This window comes from Canis lupus, chromosome 21 (assembly GCF_003254725.2).
Source record: "Canis lupus dingo isolate Sandy chromosome 21, ASM325472v2, whole genome shotgun sequence".
Lineage (NCBI taxonomy): Eukaryota > Metazoa > Chordata > Mammalia > Carnivora > Canidae > Canis > Canis lupus.
The window spans coordinates 24,278,247-24,297,165 of record NC_064263.1 but is presented as its reverse complement, the minus strand read 5'-3'; the positions used below and the strand labels follow the sequence as shown (position 1 = coordinate 24,297,165).

At 36.8% G+C, this 18,919-nt stretch overlaps 1 protein-coding gene across 1 annotated transcript in view; it reads left to right on the top strand.

Annotated features, from left to right (window-relative positions):
• PPME1 (protein phosphatase methylesterase 1) overlaps positions 1 to 18,919 on the top strand; it is an 87,088-nt gene that overhangs the window by 45,261 nt on the left and 22,908 nt on the right. The window contains exons 4-6 of the mRNA XM_049098891.1: positions 12,191 to 12,248; positions 12,706 to 12,757; positions 17,662 to 17,816. Coding sequence (XP_048954848.1) covers positions 12,191 to 12,248; positions 12,706 to 12,757; positions 17,662 to 17,816 — 265 coding nt within the window. The remainder of the gene's footprint in view (positions 1 to 12,190; positions 12,249 to 12,705; positions 12,758 to 17,661; positions 17,817 to 18,919) is intronic.

Genomic DNA, 18,919 nt, shown 5'->3' with positions numbered 1-18,919 from the left:
AGTATCATTTCAATAGGTAATCAGTATAAAAATTACTATTGAGATATTTCACTTTATTTTTTATACTGTCTTTGAAATTCAGTGTATATTATAGGTAGTCATAACACATCTCAGTTTGGACTAGCCACATCTCAAGTCCTTAATAGCATCACTTTGGTCACTTACATTCTTCACCTCGCTTGTGAGGTGAAGACCATGTCTTAGTTATGCCTGCCACATTATTGTATGCTCAAGGAATGTCTCTTGAATGAACAAGTGACAGCATCACATGCCTGTTCCTAATGTAGCAACTATAGTAGTAAGTATACTCCAGTTGCCCTGAACTAAGGTCAGAGCCACCAGAAATGGTTTATGTACTATAACTTGCCTGACACGGTTATTGGGCAGCTAACATGCTGGAGACATGGAGGGGAAGAAATGTGTGACTGTGGAGAGGAAATAAGCACCATCTTAATTGGTGTGTCACATTCGTATAACTGAGTTGAAACTTGCTAGGGATAGTAACCCCAGGCTGTACCTCATAAGAAATTTGGCAAAAAGTAATGTTGGGATAGGAAGAGCTTTATTCCAAGGATAGTATGTAATGGGTCACAAAATCTTGTAAAATTTTGATGAGAATTACCTACGAAAGCCTGAGGTAGTCTTGCTGTATTCTTTGAACTTTTAATCAGCTCCCTAGCACTCTAGTACAAAATCAGAGCTAATGTTACCTATTTGAGTGTTCAGAGTCCTTAAAGATGAGGGATCTGCATAGAGCTAGAACAGATTTCCCATGAAACAACTATTGTTTAAAAAAAAAAGGGGGGGGGGCAGCCTGGGTGGCTCAGCAGTTTAGTGCCACCTTCAGCCTGGGGCCTGATCCTGGAGACCCAGGATTGAGTCCCACATTGGGCTCCCTGCATGGGGCCTGCTTTTCCCTCTGCCTGTGTCTGCCTCTGTGTGTGTGTGTGTGTGTGTGTGTGTGTGTGTGTGTCTCATGAATAAATAAGTAAAATCTTAAAAAAAAAAAAAGAAAGAAACAGCTATTGTTTTTGACATTAAGGAAAGGAACAATGAAGTAGGAGTTGGAAGATGTGATTTCTAGTCCCAGTTTTACTGTACTGATAATATATCCTTGAGGAAGCTACTTAAGCCCTGGAACAAGCCATGTAAGCCTTTACTCCTCAAATACAGTCTTCTTACACTTGAAGTTTTCTTTGAAAATTATGTAAAATAATAGAATATGAAAACTAAATTTTAAACTCATGTACAAATATTGTAAGTGGTTTGTTGAGATATATTGATATTAAATATTTTTATCTCATAGAAACAATGAAATAACATGGAAAGTGACTGGCATAGAGAAGGTAGTTGATAAATAGCTGCTGATGTTATTAAATGTGTCATTGAGGAAATCTCTAGTTCTTTTTTTACCAAAGTATAGTCTACAGATTACAAATTCCATGAGATATTAATGAAATAGGGTTTTTGTGATTAAGTGAGTTTAAGAAGTATAACATGTAATATCCTTCTCTGATCTCTAAGAAATTCACCATGTATCAGTATGTTATTAAACCCTTTAAGATGTTCTTCTACTTCTACTTCATGCAGCTGTCTTCCCAATGTATTTGACGACTCACTTCCTTTTTTCTAAAACATCTATTACCATCCCATACTTTGTGAAAGTCTTTTATAGATAGATCATTATATCCCAATTGTTTATCTGGTTTACTTGTATAATCAAGGAAATGACCTACCACTCAGCTTAATAGCTTGGACTTTTGCTCACTAAATTTACTTGCCCTTTTTTTATTGTTGTTATTCCTCACAGTGTACCAGCCCACTGAATGAGTTTCTATGTTACAGTGCTTTGAAAATAAAAATGGCTACATAAAAGTTAGTGCTCCTGGCAATTGACTTGACTCCAGGGGTTATATTTTTCATAAGCACTAGAAAATGATCCAGAAAGCAGCCATGGCAAACAGCAGGAATAAGCCCTAGCACCTTATGGTCATGAGAGGCAGAATTTCCCTCAGACTTCGATCTAGATGATAGTTGGTAAAATACGGTAGTAAAATAGAAACAAAAAGGCACTAGCATAGCAGGAGGACAAGTATACTGACAGCCAAAGGAAGAGATGAACAATGGATTGATATTTATGAATGCTAAATCATGAAATTCTTGAGAGCAGGAACTGTGCCTTATCCATTCTTAATATGACAGCACACAGGGCCTGTCCTGGAGTTGGTGCTCAATAGTTATAACTTGAATAAGTTAACACTGACCTTGAACAATTAGCAAAGGATAAATTTTGTTCATTGTTTCCTGTTTGAGAAAGCAGAAAAGATGTAATCTTTCTAAAGCCTTTATCAAATGTCAGCAAGTCATTTACGTATGATTGATACACAAAGAAGTTATATAACATGCTTAGAAAAATCCCAGACACAAGATAGGCAAGACCAAAGGACATGAAGAGACAGTTCATGGAGAACAAACAACATGAGCAAGTTCGTCCTCACTAGTAATCAGGTATGATTCATAGAGGCGGTGTCATTTTTTTTAGATATCAATAATATTTTCCAAAACTAATTCTTAGTGTTGCCAAAAGTATTAGAAAACAAATACTTTCAAACATTGCCAGTAGTATTGTAAATAGAGCTCTCTTAGAAAGTAATTTCTCACTTTGATTGAATTATCAATATATTTATACCATTTGACACAAACATCATACCTCTAGGAATCTAAGAAAATAATACCAAATATAAGACATGTTATTTGTCTGAAATTAGCAGTCTCAATGTCCAACAATAAGTAAATGATTTAATAAACTAGATGTATTTATAAGACATTATACAATGTTGAAGAAACAATTTTCGGGGCACTTTGGTGGTTCAGTAGGATTAAGCATCTGCTTTTGGCTCAGGTTATGATCCCAGGGTCCTGGGATGGAGCTCCACATTGGGCTCCCTACTCAGCAGGGAACCTGCTTTTCCCTTTCCCTCTGCAGCTCCCCCTGCTTGTGTGCAGACATTCTCTCTCTCTCAAGTAAATAAATAAAATATTTTAAAAGAATAAAAGTAAATAAATAAAAAAAAATTCTTCTGGACACTATGGAAAAAAGCTGAGTGATTTTTTTTCCTGTTTTTTCTATTTTTTAGGTTTTGTTTTTCAATTGTATGTATGTATTACTTTGTAACTTAAGGATTTTTTTTCTTTAATGGAAACTATTTTCAAAGGAAAAACTTTGTACTCATTTGAAAGGTTTTATTCAGTTCTGGATACCACAAGTTAAAGGGACACTAGCAAACTGAAACTTGTCTAGGAAAGAGCTGCCATGAGTAGAGTACTTGAAACCATAACAGTCAAGGAACAGTTGAAGGCACTGAAAAAATGAAAGACTTGGGAGATGTAACATTTGCCTTCAACTATAATAATAATTTTTAAAAGTCAACCACATCTTTTAAATATTTTCTATATGCCTGTTACTATGCTAAGTGCTTACGTGCATAATCCCATTTAATCCTTTCTGTGTTTCTATGAGGTTAAGCAGATGAGAACATTAAAATTTAGCCAGTGACAGTACCAGAACTCAAAACTACCTGTATCTGTCTTCCGTATGCATGTTTCTCTGAAGACTGATTCTGTACTACCTAAGAGTAGAGACTCAGGGCAGAAACCATAGACATACAAAAGGCAGAACTTCTAATGATTAGGACTATTTCAAAGCAGCTCAGGCCTTCTACAGAGGAAAAGTAAGCATTCATCTCAGTAGCATACTAGCACAGTGCATATTATAAGATTTAATTACAAATGTATCTTTCACAGTTCCTTCTTATCCATCCATAATTCTGTAAAATCCCTAGACCTGAATAGAACTCGTTTTCTATCTAAATGTTTCATGATTTTCTTTTTTTTTTTTATAAGGTGACCCAGAGATTCACCCAAAGAAATCCTCTTAACTATCAAGAGAAAGCATTTCTACTTTGGCTTTTTAGTAACAGGAAAAAAGCAAATAAAAAAAATATATAGTCATTTTTGTGGAACTAGCAAAAAGTTATAGCTAATAGAGGGAAATTATGGTGTTTTAAAGGATAGGCTTTAAGTTTCTAGAAAACTAATTTTTTAGAATCCTTTATTCCTTGGTTATATCCAATAAAGTAGTTGTTACTGTAGTTATTACTATAATGATCATATATAGTGAGTTATACTTAGAACTCCATAGCACCCATCACCAGGTACTAGTTATAACAGACTGACCTCATTGTTGTTGGAGAATCCAGAACTAAGCAGAAATTGAAGTTTGACAGAAAGGAGAGGAGCAGTGGTAGCTCATTAGCACATGCACTCTCAACAGGCTAGATTTTGCCAGTCTCCAGTTGTTTTCAGCTTTGGTAACTGTGTCGGACCTGGAACCAACCAAGTCCGAATTAATTAAAGCCAAGAGTTGAATCTGAAGTGTCTTCTGATTTCTGTTTCTTCTTCCAGTTGATTTAGTTCATGTTAGAAATAATTACTGAATATATTCTATAATCCAGGATTTGTGCTGGGTTACTAAGGATAGAAAAATGAGAGTTCACTTCTTAATAAGATCAACTAATCAGGAAATAACTTGCTAACTCCCTACTTTTTTATATTAGGTGCTATGGATACAGTGGAAAATTAAACACATCCTATCCTCTTGTTCGTATGTTTTAAGTCTAATGAATAAGATAGGAAAAAGAACGCATATGCGTACAAATAACAGCAAAAAAAAAAATTAAGGTTTGAACAGGTTTGAATCTAAAACAGCTTAACCTGTCAAGCTTTAGTTTCTCAGTCTGTAAAGTGGGTATGATGCCACCTAAGTCAATAGGGAAATTGTGAGAGTAAGTAAAAGATTATGAGCCTTTGATAAAGTGCTTGACTCACACTCAGTTTTAGATAAATTTACAGCATCTGTATACAAGATACAAAAATAACAGGAGGGAATGATGAACTCTGGTGATGATTGAGGGGACTATAAGAAAAGTAGAAAGTTTCATTAAGAAAGAGGACATCTGGGATCCCTGGGTGGCGCAGCGGTTTGGCGCCTGCCTTTGGCCCAGGGCGCAATCCTGGAGACCCGGGATCGAATCCCACGTCGGGCTCCCGGTGCATGGAGCCTGCTTCTCCCTCTGCCTGTGTCTCTGCCTCTCTCTCTCTCTCTGTGACTATCATAAATAAATAAAAATTAAAAAAAAAAAAAAGAAAGAGGACATCTGGGGGATCCCTGGGTGGCTCAGCGGTTTAGCACCTGCCTTCGGCCCAGGGCATGATCCTGGAGTCCTGGGATCAAGTCCCACATCAGGTTCCCTGCATGAAGCCTGCTTCTCCCTCTGCCTGTGTCTCTGCCTCTCTCTCTCTCTCTCTCTCTCTCTCTCTCATGAATAAATAAAATCTTTAAAAAAAAAAAAAAAAGAGAACATCTGAACTAGGTTTTGAAGACTGAATAGAAGTTACCTTAGGAAAGAAGACATTCCAAAGAGAGAGAAATGCAAAAGCAGAGACTTGTAACAATGAACTATGTTTGGGAAATTATAAGTAGCTTGAGTCTAAAATATGAGGGTGAAGAGGGAAAGAAGTGACTAGAGAGGGATGCCTGGGTGGCTCAGCGGTTGAGCATCTGCCTTTGGCTCAGGGCGTGATCCCAGAGTCCCATGTCAGGCTCCCTGCATGGAGCCTGCTTCTCCCTCTGCTTGTGTCTCTGCCTCTCTCTCTGTGTGTCTCTTGAATAAATAAATAAAACCTTTTTGAAAAAGTGACTAGAGAGATCACAGGGGCAAAATTATGAGAGGGCCTTGGATACCAGGCTAGAGAATTGCAGCTTATTCTTTAGTTCAGGGTAAGAGTAGAGGGAACTTTTTTTGTTTTTTAAAGATTTTATTTCCTTTTTCATGAGAGACGCAGAGAGGCAGAGGGAAAAGCAGACACCCTGTGGGGAGCCCAGTGTGAGACTTAATCCTGGGGCCCTGGGATCAGGCCCTGAGCCGAAGGCAGATGCTCAACCACTGAGCCACCCGGGTATCCTGAGGGGTCTGTTTTTAAACACTTCCCCCACCCATATCCACATAAAATATATCGTAGGCATGTCAAAATTAGGGAGGGGTTACGGAAAGTATGTTTTGTTTGAAATAATCACAAGCATATCCAGACTGGAAAGTTCTGGGAAGTTGAGTATTTTGATATACCTCTACTTACTTCTAATTGAGTGTACTGTTTTAGGCAAGAAGTTATTGAAGGTTGTTAATTAGCATACTACTATAGCTAATGGATTGGGCCAGAGACACAAATGGAGGCAGGTAGATTAGTTAAAAGGCTGTTCTTATATAATTCTAAATATTTGATATCTTGTGGGATGTTAATTTCTCCCCAAAAGGAGAATGTTCCATTACATTTTTTTTGCCGTGTAAAAGCACTACTTAGAATAGCACTGTTTTAAGCTACCCAGTTTATTTACAAATGTAGCATCAGTCTAATACCAAAACTAGGCCACTAAAATTCAGGAAAACTATGAACCAATTTAAGTTATAAAATAGATGCAAAATTCTAAATAACAGCAGATTTAATCCAGTAGTGTAGTAAAATAATAATACACTGTAAACAACAAGTTTTATCACATGAATCTGAAACTGGTTCAGCATTGGAAAATCTATATGTGTAATTAATACCAAAAAAAGACTTGATCAAATGTAATATTCTACTTAGGTTGCAAACTCTTGACAACTAGGAATAGGTGAACAACTTCCTTAATTTTATTAAGTTGATATACCAGAAAATTATATGTATAAATACACTTAGTAGTGAAAATTAGACACTTTCCTTTAAAGTCAGGGACAGGGATCCCTGGGTGGTGCAGCGGTTTAGCGCCTGCCTTTGGCCCAGGGCGCGATCCTGGAGACCCGGGATCGAATCCCACGTCGGGCTCCCGGTGCATGGAGCCTGCTTCTCCCTCTGCCTATGTCTCTGCCTCTCTCTCTCTCTCTCTCTGTGTGACTATCATAAATAAATAAAAATTAAAAAAAATAAATAAAGTCAGGGACAAGATAAGGGAGCTTTTTCCAACAGGTTTCCAGGTTCTGGCCAAACAATAAAACTAGAAAGAAAAATTAATTTTAAAGGTTTGAAAACAATGAGAATTGTCATTACTTGCAAATATTGTCTTCCTGGAAAATCAACTGACAAACTACTAAGCCATAGTTCACAAAGTCACTATCTTAACCGACTGAGCCATCCGTTCTGATTTGCAATTCCCTAATGAAATGTGATGTTGAACACCCTTTTATATGCTTATTTGCCATCTATATTTGGTGAGGTATTTGAAAATAATCTAAATGGGCACCTGGATGGCTCATTCAGTTAAGCAGCTACCTTGGTCTCAGGTCATGATCGTGGTTTTGGGATTGAGCTCTGATGGGCTCCCTGCTCAGCAGGGATTCTGCTTCTCTCTCTCCCTCTGCCTTTCTCCCAAGCTTGTGCCCTCTCTTTTTCAAATAAATAAATAAAATCTTTATGTATATAATTTTATACAATAAAAATAACAATCCAAGTGGATTAAACTACTGAATTAAACAAAACAAACTTTAGGAGCATTCATATGATGTTGGGGCAGGGTTTTTTAAAAGTTAACCATAAGGGGTGCCTGGGTGGCTCAGTTGGTTAAGTACCTGCCTTCAGCTCAGGTCATGATCTCTGGGTCCCAGAATCAAGTCCCATATCGTGCTCCCTGCTAAGTGGGAACTCTACTTCTCTCTCTCTCTCTCCCTTTCGCTCTCTCCCTCTCTCTCTCTCATCCTTCCCCCTTCCCTCCCACCCCATCACTTGTTCTCTCAAAAAAATAAAATTAAATAAATAAAGTTAACAACAAGAAGTAAAAGCCATAAAATCTCTGGGACACAGCAAAAGCTGTTCTAAGAGGGAGGTATATAGCAATCCAGGCCTATCTCAAGAAATAAGAAAAAAATTCAAAACAGTCTAGTCTTACACATAAAGGAACTACAAAAAGAAGAACAAACAAAGCCTAAGGTGAGTTAAAGAAAGGAAATAATAAAGATCAGAGCAGAAATAAAAGATGTAGAGACTAAATGAAAAATAAAAAATCAATGAAATCATGATTGAAAAGATAAAATTGACAGATCCTTAGCCAAACTCCTCAAGAAAAAATAGAAAGGACCCAAATAGGTAAAATGAGAAATGAGAGAAAAGTAACAACTGATACCACAGAAATACAAAGGATTATAAGAGAATACTATGAAAAATTATATGCCAGCAAACTAGACAATCTAGAAGAAATGGATAAATTCCTGGAAACATACAACCTTCCAAAACTGAACCAGGAAGAAATAGAAAAGCTGAATAAACCAACTATAAGAAACAAAATTGAATCAGTAATCAAAAAACTACCAAAAAATGAGATGGCTGGGTGGCTCAGTCTGTTAAACATCTGTCTCTTGGTTTCATCTCAGCTCATGATCTCAAAGGTCATGAGATCAAGCCCCGCAATGGACTCCATGTTCAGCAGGGAGACTGAAGATTCTCTCCCTCTGCCCCTCCCGCCCCTTGTGTGCATGTGCTCTCTCTCTCTCTGATTTAAATAAATCTTGGTGAGGGAAACAAAAGCAAAAATGAACTATTGGGGCCTTGTCAGGATAAAAAGCTTTTGCATAGCAAAGGAAACAGTCAACAAAACTAAAAGGCACTTTATGGAATGGGAGAAGATATTTGCAAATGATGTATCAGATCAGGAGCTGGTATCCAAAATCTATAAAGAACTCATCAGACTCAGCACCCAAAAAACACAAAAATCCAGTCAAAAAATGGGCAGAAGACATGAAAAGATATTTTTCCAAAGACATACGAATAGCTAACAGCCACATGAAAAAATCCTCAATTTCACTCAGCATCAGGGAAATGCAAATCAAAACTACAATGAGATACCGCCTTACACGTCTCTTAGAATGGCTAATATTAACTCAGGAAACAATAGATGTTGGCGAGGATGTGGAGAAAGGGGAATACTGTTACACTATTGGTGGGAATGCAAACTGGTGCAGCTATTGGAAAATAGCATGGAGGCTCCTCAAAAAAATAGAGCTACCTGGGCACCTGGGTGGCTCAGTCAGTTAGCATCTACCTTTGGCTCAGGTCATGATCCCAGAGCCCTGGGATCAAGCCCCACCTCGGGCCCCTGCTCTACAGGGAGCCTGCTTCTCTTTCTCCCTCTGTCTGCAGCTCCCCCTGCTTGTGCACACTCTCTCCCTCTCTCTTTCTGTCAATATATAAAATCTTTTTAAAAATAAAGTAAAATAATAAAAATAGAGCTACCCTACGACACAACAATTGCACTACTAGGTATTTATTCAAAGGATATGAACATAGTGATTAGAAGGGGGCATATGCACCCTAGTGTTTATAACAGCAGTGTCCACAAGAGCCAAACTATGAAGAGATGTCCATTGATGAATGAATGGATAAAGAAGATGTGGCATATATATACAACTACACACACACACACACACACACACACACACACACACACACACTGGAATATTACTCAGCCATCAGAAAGAATGAAATCTTGCCATTTGCAAGTCTGTTTCTACTTCTGTTACTCTAATGAATACCTTTAAAGAGAATAACTATTGTGGACATGCTCTGACACTTTTTCATTATTTATAAAACATTTTACTCTTTGAATTTACTTAGTTCTTTCCTTGTTTTCTAGTTTTTGCTACACTAAGATGTAAACATTATAAGAGCAGGAAAATTGCCCATCTTTTTAATACTGTAACCCCATTACTCAATTGATGCCAGATTTTTGTAAGATGTAGTATAGAAAAATTTGTTAAATAAATGAATGGAAATTTTTTTTAACATTATCATCAGTGTCTGACAGGCAAATGAATCATAAAGTATTGCTTTCAAGTTAAAGTTGGAATCGACAATTACTACCTTCAAATGAATATTTTGTTGCTGTCTTTTAAAAATGTAGAGCAATAAAGCAAAATTGACATTATTTTGCCACTTATTTCCAGAATACAGATTTGTTTTTGTCATTGAAAGTTGTACTGCCACCATAATGTATTAAGTAACTCTTGTAAATTAGCTTTCAGGAACAAATAGCAAAATATAATAGAATTTCAGTCTGTTATTCTCTTTAAAGGTATTCATTAGTTAGAGTAATAGTAGAAACAGACTTACTTTTCTAGATGATTTTTTAAAAGATTTTATTTACTTATTTTTTTATTTTTATTTATTTAATCTACTTATTTTAAGTATAAATCTTTACACACAATGTGGAGCTTAATTTCACAACTCCAAGATCAAGAATTACATGCTCCTCCAACTGAGCCAACCAGTTACACCTCTAGCTGATTTTTAAAATGTGATAATACACTAACAATGAACTATCAGAAAAAGAAAACATTCAGAAAATGTGAGGGTTAGATGAGATGGTCCTCCTGTTTTATTCTTAAAAGTTTGAAAATGTTGATGACATTTACTAACACTGGTGGTAATATATTGTCAAAGAATCTAGTTTATTTGAGGAAGAAGAACTCCAATTATTTCAGGTTTGTTTAAATCTCAAAAATTGTACCTCCTCATGATATTATGATTTCTTTTTCAGTATATTTTTATCTAACTGTGGTATAAGATTGTGTATAATGTGGGCAGCCCCGGTGGCGCAGCAGTTTAGCACCGCCTGCAGCCCAGGGTGTGATCCTGGAGACCTGGGATCGAGTCCCACGTCAGGCTCTCTGCATGGAGCCTGCTTCTCCCTCTGCCTGTGTCTCTGCCTCTCTCTCTCTCTCTTTCTCTCTCTGCATCTATGAATAAGTAAATAAAATCTTTAAAAAAAAAAAGATTGTGTATAATGCTGCATCTTGAATATTTGGTAGATTTCATGATTTGTTCTGCTTTTAGGGTTATTTCATGATCTAAATGTCACATTTGTGTGATATCCTAAGCCAAAATACAAACTTACTCATGGTCCTTATCTAGGGAATTTCCCTTCCAGAGTAGGGAAAAGATAACCAAGGAATATGGATAAAAATTGTAGGTGATAGTAGAGTTCAGAGATTCATCACTTAGAGGTATTTACTCTGTCTCATGAAAAGCAAGGGAGAATTAGGATTTAAAGAGGGATGTAGGTGAAGAAAGCCATATTCTGAAGTTGGGATAGAACTAGAACATGCACAAAAAGAGAATCGTCATTTTTTAGCTTTAGTTAAAAGTGAAAAGTCTTTGTATAAGATCATATCATATGCAAATAGTGACCGTTTAACTTCTTCTTTACCAATATGGGTGCCTCTTTTTTTTTTTTTTTCTTATCTGATTGCTGTGGCTAGGACTTCCAGAACTCTCTGAACAAAAGTGGCAAGAGTGAACATCTTTGTCTTGTTCCTGATCTTAAAGGAAAAGCTCTGTTTTTCACCATTGAGTATGATGTTAGCTGTAGGTTTTTCATACTTGGGCTTTCTTATTATGTTGAGGTATGTTCCTTCCAAACCCACTTTGCTGAGAGTTTTTATCATGAATGGATGTTGAATTTTGTCAAATGCTTTTTCTGCATCTGTTGGTGGGAATGTAAATTGGTACAGCCGCTGTGGAAAACAGTATGGAAGTTCCTCAAAGAAGAGTAGAAATACTATATGGTCCAATAATTCCACTACAGGGTATTTACCCAAAGAAAATGAAGACACTAATTTGAAAAGATAAGCATCCCTATGTTTATTGCACCATTATTTACAATAGCCAAGATATAGAAGTAACCTAAATGTCCATTGTTAGACAAATGAATTAACAAACAAGAAGCAGAATCAGAGCTTTAAGTACAGAGAACAAATTCATGTTTGCCAGTGGCGTAGGGGTGGGGGAATGGGCAAAATGGGTCAAGGGGAGTCAGAGATACAGGCTTCCAGGTACAGAATGAATAAGTCACAGGAATAAAAGACACAGCATATGGTCAGTGATAATGTGTGGCAAGCATGACAAAATGTATAAACTTGTTGAATCATTGTGTTATACACCTGAAACTAATGTAACATTGTATGTCAGCTATACTCAAATTTTAAAAAAAAGTGAAACATCTTTCTTTGCTTACTTTGAGATTCTGGAATTCTGATGGCAGTTCATTCAACAAAGTTATCATTGGTAATGGAGAAGATTTGCTAACACAGATTTTCCTTCTTTCTAGGCGGCAATCATTAGTAGGGTTCAGTGTAGGATTGTGGCTTTAGATCTTCGAGGTCATGGTGAGTGATTTTCTTAATTAGTCACTGACTCAATGATATATATGCCAACTTGTTTGAGTAGTGTTAGATGTTATGAATTTCAATATGGCCATTACGAATAACCTGGTTTCCATTTGGGCTCTTTGAGGGAAGTCCTAGTTTCTATAAGATATTTTATAAATACACACACTTAAATATGTTGTTGTTTAGCTAAAAAAAAATGTCCTTTGATGTAACCAAATTCTGATGCTAGTGATGTATAAGGAATGTGCAAAGTCTTTGCTAGGCTACTGAAATTACATCCTCCTTGGGGTGGCCAACTATAAAGATGCATCTTAACATAGAAAATACTAAACCCATCAAACACAATTATAAAGTCTGCATTTCATTCCAAAAAATGAGATTTTTGAGAGAGAATTCTCTTGCTTTTATAATTCCTATCATTGGGAATTTTATTTCTTAAATATTTTCTTTTTAGGTGAAACAAAAGTCAAGAATTCTGAAGACCTATCTGCAGAAACAATGGCAAAGTAAGTAATGTAATATTGTTTATACATCACCTGGCTTCCATTTACCATCAAAAAAGTTGTATAACTATTACTCTCCTGGTGAGGTTGTTGGACAATAATTAGCATAGAGAAAATTTTACTACTGTTGTTTTTCCTCTGTATTTAGTGTCTCCTTAGTATTTAATCTTGAAAGAAACCTTCATCTTTCTTGATATATTCAGTGTTATAGTCATCGTATAAAGCACTTGAAAATTCTCTGAGTTTGTGTTGCCTTTTGCAAAGTTTTCTTCTGTTGACAGAGTTGAATATAATCTAGATATCTATTGGGAGCTTATTCTTGGAAAAGCGGTTATATGTAAGATCTACCCTGTAAGATCTTACGGTATCCTGCCCACGTTCTTTGGGCAACTTCCTAGTAAGACAAGAACAAGATATTAAAGAATAATTAATTATACCCTGGGCCTCAAAGTATAAGATGGTGATAGTATACACAATGGCCCTAAACCTGATCACTCATTAGAATCACCTAAAAAGTGATTAAAATAACAGATAATTTGACCTTATCCCATTTCTCCTACTTCTCCCAGGGAGACCTGGGCATTTATTTATATTTTGATAAAGCTCTATAAAGAAATCTTATACAGCTAGTTCTTGACTGGTGTTTGGGAACCACTGACCTATATTGTAAACAAGATTCTTTTAATTATTATTTTAATTATCCATATTATTAATTCTGTAGTGTATTTTTTTTATAACGAATGAGGAAAAAAAACTCCGATTGATTGAGGTCACACAGTTAATAGAACAGAACTGTGATCATTCAGCTATAGTGCTTGGCAGAGAGAGAAAGATATATGATATATGATACCATTCCATTCATATATGATATATGATACCATTCCATTCAATGAACATATTCCTGAGAAACCATGAAAAAGAGCTAAGAATCTGTTCTCTCAGTTGTTCCTAATACCTTTGTAATGTGAGAACAATAAAGCCCCAAATAAACAAGTATGTTTATACCTATAAAAAGATTGTGAATAATTTTTAAGGATTTAAAGGGTTTCCTGACTGTTGATAAAAAAGTGAGATACATCATCTAAGTGGCCAGGCTGCTAAAGAGTTATGATGGCTTGGATGATGTCCTACAAGAATTTGAATTCTGCAACAAAAATATTGAGGATGGTTCCAGAGATCTGCTATACAACATAGTGCCTGTACTTAAGTGCCAGCTTACCAAATTATATACATTAATTATTTAAAGATTTTATTTATTTATTCATGAGAGAGAGACAGACAGACAGACAGACAGACACACAGGCAGAGGGAGAAGCAGGTTCCATGCAGAGAGCCCGACGTGGGACTCGATCCTGGGTCTCCAGGATCATGCCCTGGGTTGCAGGCGACGCTAAACCTCTGAGCCACCCGGGCTGCCCAATATACATTAATTATTTACCCTTTTTTGTATACCAAATTTACCCAGTAAGGCTAGGGGAAAAATTGGACATGGGGATGGTGTGCTGGAGAAGCCACCTGTGCTGCAAGATTTGGGCCATAGGGAAGCTGTGTGTGCTGTAAGGCTTCCCATGCTGCAGGACCTGGGTGCTAGAGGAACGCAAGCTTCAGGAGCTTGTAGAGTAGTATTGCACATGAATCAGGCGCAAAATCTTCTCTTTCTGCAGTGTCTCCCTTGCACCCTCTACTGTTGAAGTTTAACATCATGCCAACTGGAAAACAAAAAATATGTAAAGACCTCAGATCCAGTTTTGGAAAACATGCAATAATGGGTGAATTGGAGCTGAGAGATAATAAGTTGATAACGTTTAACAGAAGTTAAAAAGAAAATAGGTAATTAAAACTATCTAGAATGATGAAGATGATCACCAAGAATCAAAAGAGCCAATAATTTGGATTCTTGTGAAATAGTCAAAGCAATAAAACATTTATATGATTTCTGAATTTAGTCACTCTGAAACAGAAATCTCAAAATGGGCATATTTAATAGATAATTAATGGGATTTTCACATAGTACTGATAGCACAATTTTTACCTTGTGTATCAACTTTAGAACTTCAACCCTGCATAAAATGTAATGCCACAGAAGTAGAAGAACCAACAGTTGAGTTCAGGTCGCTCTGATACTCTTTTTCTGTTACGTCTGTGATATGCTATATTGCTTCTCAGGAAATGAACCCGGTATTAATAAGCATGATAGAATCTCCTTATAAAGCATCTGCCAAAATTGGTATATCCAGTTATAGGCTAGCTTTATAGATAACATCTGCTACTTTATTTTTCTGGAACTTCAGAACAAGTCTCAAGGTACTAATCTTGGTAGTCTGGCTAGCTTTAATAATAAATTCCTCCTGGTAGTAAATGATCAAGTGATCATAACCACCTTTTACCTGGATGAAATATACCTTTCCTAGGTTTAGATACATGATAGAGTTGGTTTGGTTTTGTTGTTGTTGTTGTTTTTCAAGACTTTATTTATTTATTCATGAGAGACACAGAGACAGACAAAGAGAGGCAGAGATACAGGCAGAGGGAGAAGCAGGCTCCATGCAGGGAGCCTGATATGGGACTCGATCCTGGGAGTCCGGGATCATACCCTGAGCCAAAGGCAGACAGACGCTCAACCACTGAGCCACCCGGCGTCCCTCAGACCCTGTCCACCTTCATGCATGAAGCAGATATCACAGAACTCAGTTACTGAGCATTTTAAGGAGACCTGTACTTAGATCATCTTCTGTGGCATCCTTTTACTTTATTACAGCTATTACTAATCAAAAGTTTTAGCTTTAGGGATCCCTGGGTGGCGCAGCGGTTTGGCGCCTGCCTTTGGCCCAGGGCGCGATCCTGGAGACCCCAGATCGAATCCCACATCGGGCTCCCGGTGCATGGAGCCTGCTTCTCCCTCTGCCTGTGTCTCTGCCTCTCTCTCTCTCTCTCTCTCTCTCTCTCTCTCTCTGTCTCTGTGACTATCATAAATAAATAAAAATTAAAAAAAATTAAAAAAAAAAAAGTTTTAGCTTTAAATTTAACTCCAAAGGAACTATTACTTTTTTCACTTATAAAATTAGATGGGGCCTCATCTCCCATTCAGATTGTCTGCAGATGCCACAGCTACCCTATTCACATCTATAATTGTTGTATGAGGTTTTTTAAGATTAATTTCTTCTGAAATTAATGGCATTTACCTTTGCCATTCTGAATACCCTGAAAACAATATTCAAAAGGCTGTGTTCCTACATCCACATCTGCTATATTTGGGTAACACTATGTGGGTGCTTGAGGTATATAATAACACCCAGCAAGACAAAACTGTCTTTTGAAGTTAAATGACTCAGCCACGCCCAAAAGAAGACAGTAGAGCCAGTGGTCTCTAAAAACATACCATGCCTACTTATTGCTGTAGCAAAGAGGGTCTATATGCAAATCAAACCCAAGTTTCTCCTTCAGTTCTCATTTTCAAAACTTTAAGGTTTGATTTTGTTAAATCCACTCATAATTAAAGACTACAACAGAAGCCAATAAAAATTAGCTCTGGGCAGCCCGGGTAGTTCTGCCCGGTTTAGCGGTTTAGCGCTGCCTTCAGCCCAGGGCGTGATCCTGGAGACCCGGGATCGAGTCCCACATCAGGGTCTCTGCATGGAGCCTGCTTCTCCCTCTGCCTGTGTCTCTGCCTCTCTCTCTCTCTCTCTCTCTCTCTCTCTCTTTCTCTCTCTGTTTCTCATATATAAATAAATAAATAAAAATCTTAAAAAATATTAGCTCTGAACATCTCCTTTCTTAGAACATTGTACTTACATTTATGTTCATACTTCAAATAACTTTAATGACAAATTATAAGCAATGGTTAACAATTGTATAGCATTTACACTTTTCAAAGTAGTTTTCATTCACTGTTTCAATTAATCTTCAAGGCAATCTTGAATCATACATATATGTGATAATAAAAATATATATATATTTTTATATACATATACATATATACATATATATTTTTTAGTAAATCACATTTTTATCTTCATTTTATAGGTGTTGAAACTCTGGAAATTAAATAATTCAAGTCTACATAATAAAAAATAAATCAGGACTGCAATTCATCTTGTGACTCTAAACTTTACTACATTATAATGCCTAATAAAATTGTTTTATAATTGGGGAAACTGAGGTGTAGAGTGCTTAAATTATTTTTCCAGTTTCAAGCTTAGGTTTAAAATAAGGGTATATATAGGGGATCCTTGGCAGCAGTTTAGTGCCTGCTTTCTGCCCAGGGTGTTATCCTGGAGTCCCGGGATCGAGTCCCACATCAGGCTCCCTGCATGGAACCTGTTTCTCCCTCTGCCTGTGTCTTTACCTCTCTCTCTCTCTCTCTCTCTCTCTCTCTCTCATAAATAAATAAATAAAATCATTTAAAAAAGGGGGGGTATATGTAATTTACTAAACCTATGGAACAGTGAAAGTGTGATGTAAATGAAAATCAGAAAATTTGGATTCTTGGGGTGCCTGGATGGCTCAGTTGGTTAAGCCACTGACTCTTGATTTTGGCTTAGGTCATGATCTTAAGGTCATGGGATTGAGCTCCCTGTCTGGTTCTGCACTCAGGGAGTCGGCTGCTTCTCCCTCTGGCCCTCCTGCTCATACTCTCTCTCTCAAATAAATAAATCAATCTTAAGAAAAGAAAAAGAAAATTGGGGTTCTTAGTCCCATTTATCAGAAGAGCTAGATATGTGGCTACATTTGTAGATACTGGGGGGCATATTAAGAGATTTACATAGGCACATTTGCAAGATGGCCCAGTAGACCTTTATAGTCTTAGGGCTTTTACTTACAGACCAAAGGAAGGAGTGAGGAAAGAAAACAATTTGTACAGTGTTAACAGAGAGCATTCTCAGCTTTTTTTTTTTTTCTCTTTGCAGGGATGTTGGCAATGTGGTTGAAGCCATGTATGGGGACCTCCCTCCTCCAATTATGCTGATTGGACATAGTATGGGTGGTGCAATTGCAGTCCACACAGCATCATGCAACCTGGTGCCAAGCCTCCTGGGTCTCTGTATGATTGATGTTGTAGAAGGTAAGTTTCCTAAGTACTGACCAAATCAGAAATCTTTGATTTATGAGAGACATCTATAGTCAATTATTATTATCTTGTTTTCATTTATTGTTGATTTCTACTCATCTTGAACTATGTCCCTCTGCCTTTATATATATATTATTTTTTTTTATTTTTATTTTTTTTTACTTTGTGGCAAAGGTATTCCTAAGGGGTTTTTTTGTATATTTTTTTATTGCCAACATATAGTATAATACCCAGCGCTCATCCTGTCAAGTGCCCCCCTCAGTGCCCCTCACCCAGTCACCCCATCCCCCTGCCCACCTCCCATTCCACTACCCCTTGTTCGTTTCCCAGAGTTAGGAGTCTCTCATGTTTTGTCACCCTCTAATTTTTCCCACCTATTTTCTCTCCTTTCCCCTATAATCCCTTTCACTATTACTAAGTATTTTTTTTAGTTGACATATAACTTTTTATTAGTTTCAGGTATATAACATAATGATTCAATAAATGTATATACTGTGAAATGATAACCACAGTATGTGTAGTTAACATCTATCACCACACATAATTACAAATTTTTTTCTTGTGATGAGCACTTTTAAGATCTACTCTCTCAAATATACAGTACAGGGGTGCCTGGATGACTCAGTTGGTTAAGTGGCTGACTCTTGGTTTCGGCTCAGATCATGATCTCAAGGTCATGAGATTGAGCCTCCTGTAGGGTTCTGTGCTTAGCACAGAGTCTACTTGAGATTCTCTGCCTCTCCTTCTGCCTCTCCCTCCACTCACGTGCACTTGCTCGCTCGCTCTCTCAAATAAATAAATAAATAAATAAATAAATAAATAAATAAATAAATAAATAAAATCTTTAAAAAAACAATATATGATACAGTATTTTTAACTCTAGTCACTGTGCTGTACATTACATCATCAAGACTTTTTTATTTATAACTGGAAGTTTATACCTTTTGAGCCCATTTCACCCACACCCCACATTATGTAATTATTTTCCATATCATCAAAAACTCTTTTGTTAATCTTTTGTGGATGCATAATTTTTCAATCATATGTATGTATGTTCCATAATTTTATTTAACATTTAAAAAGAAGCTGCCATGTCT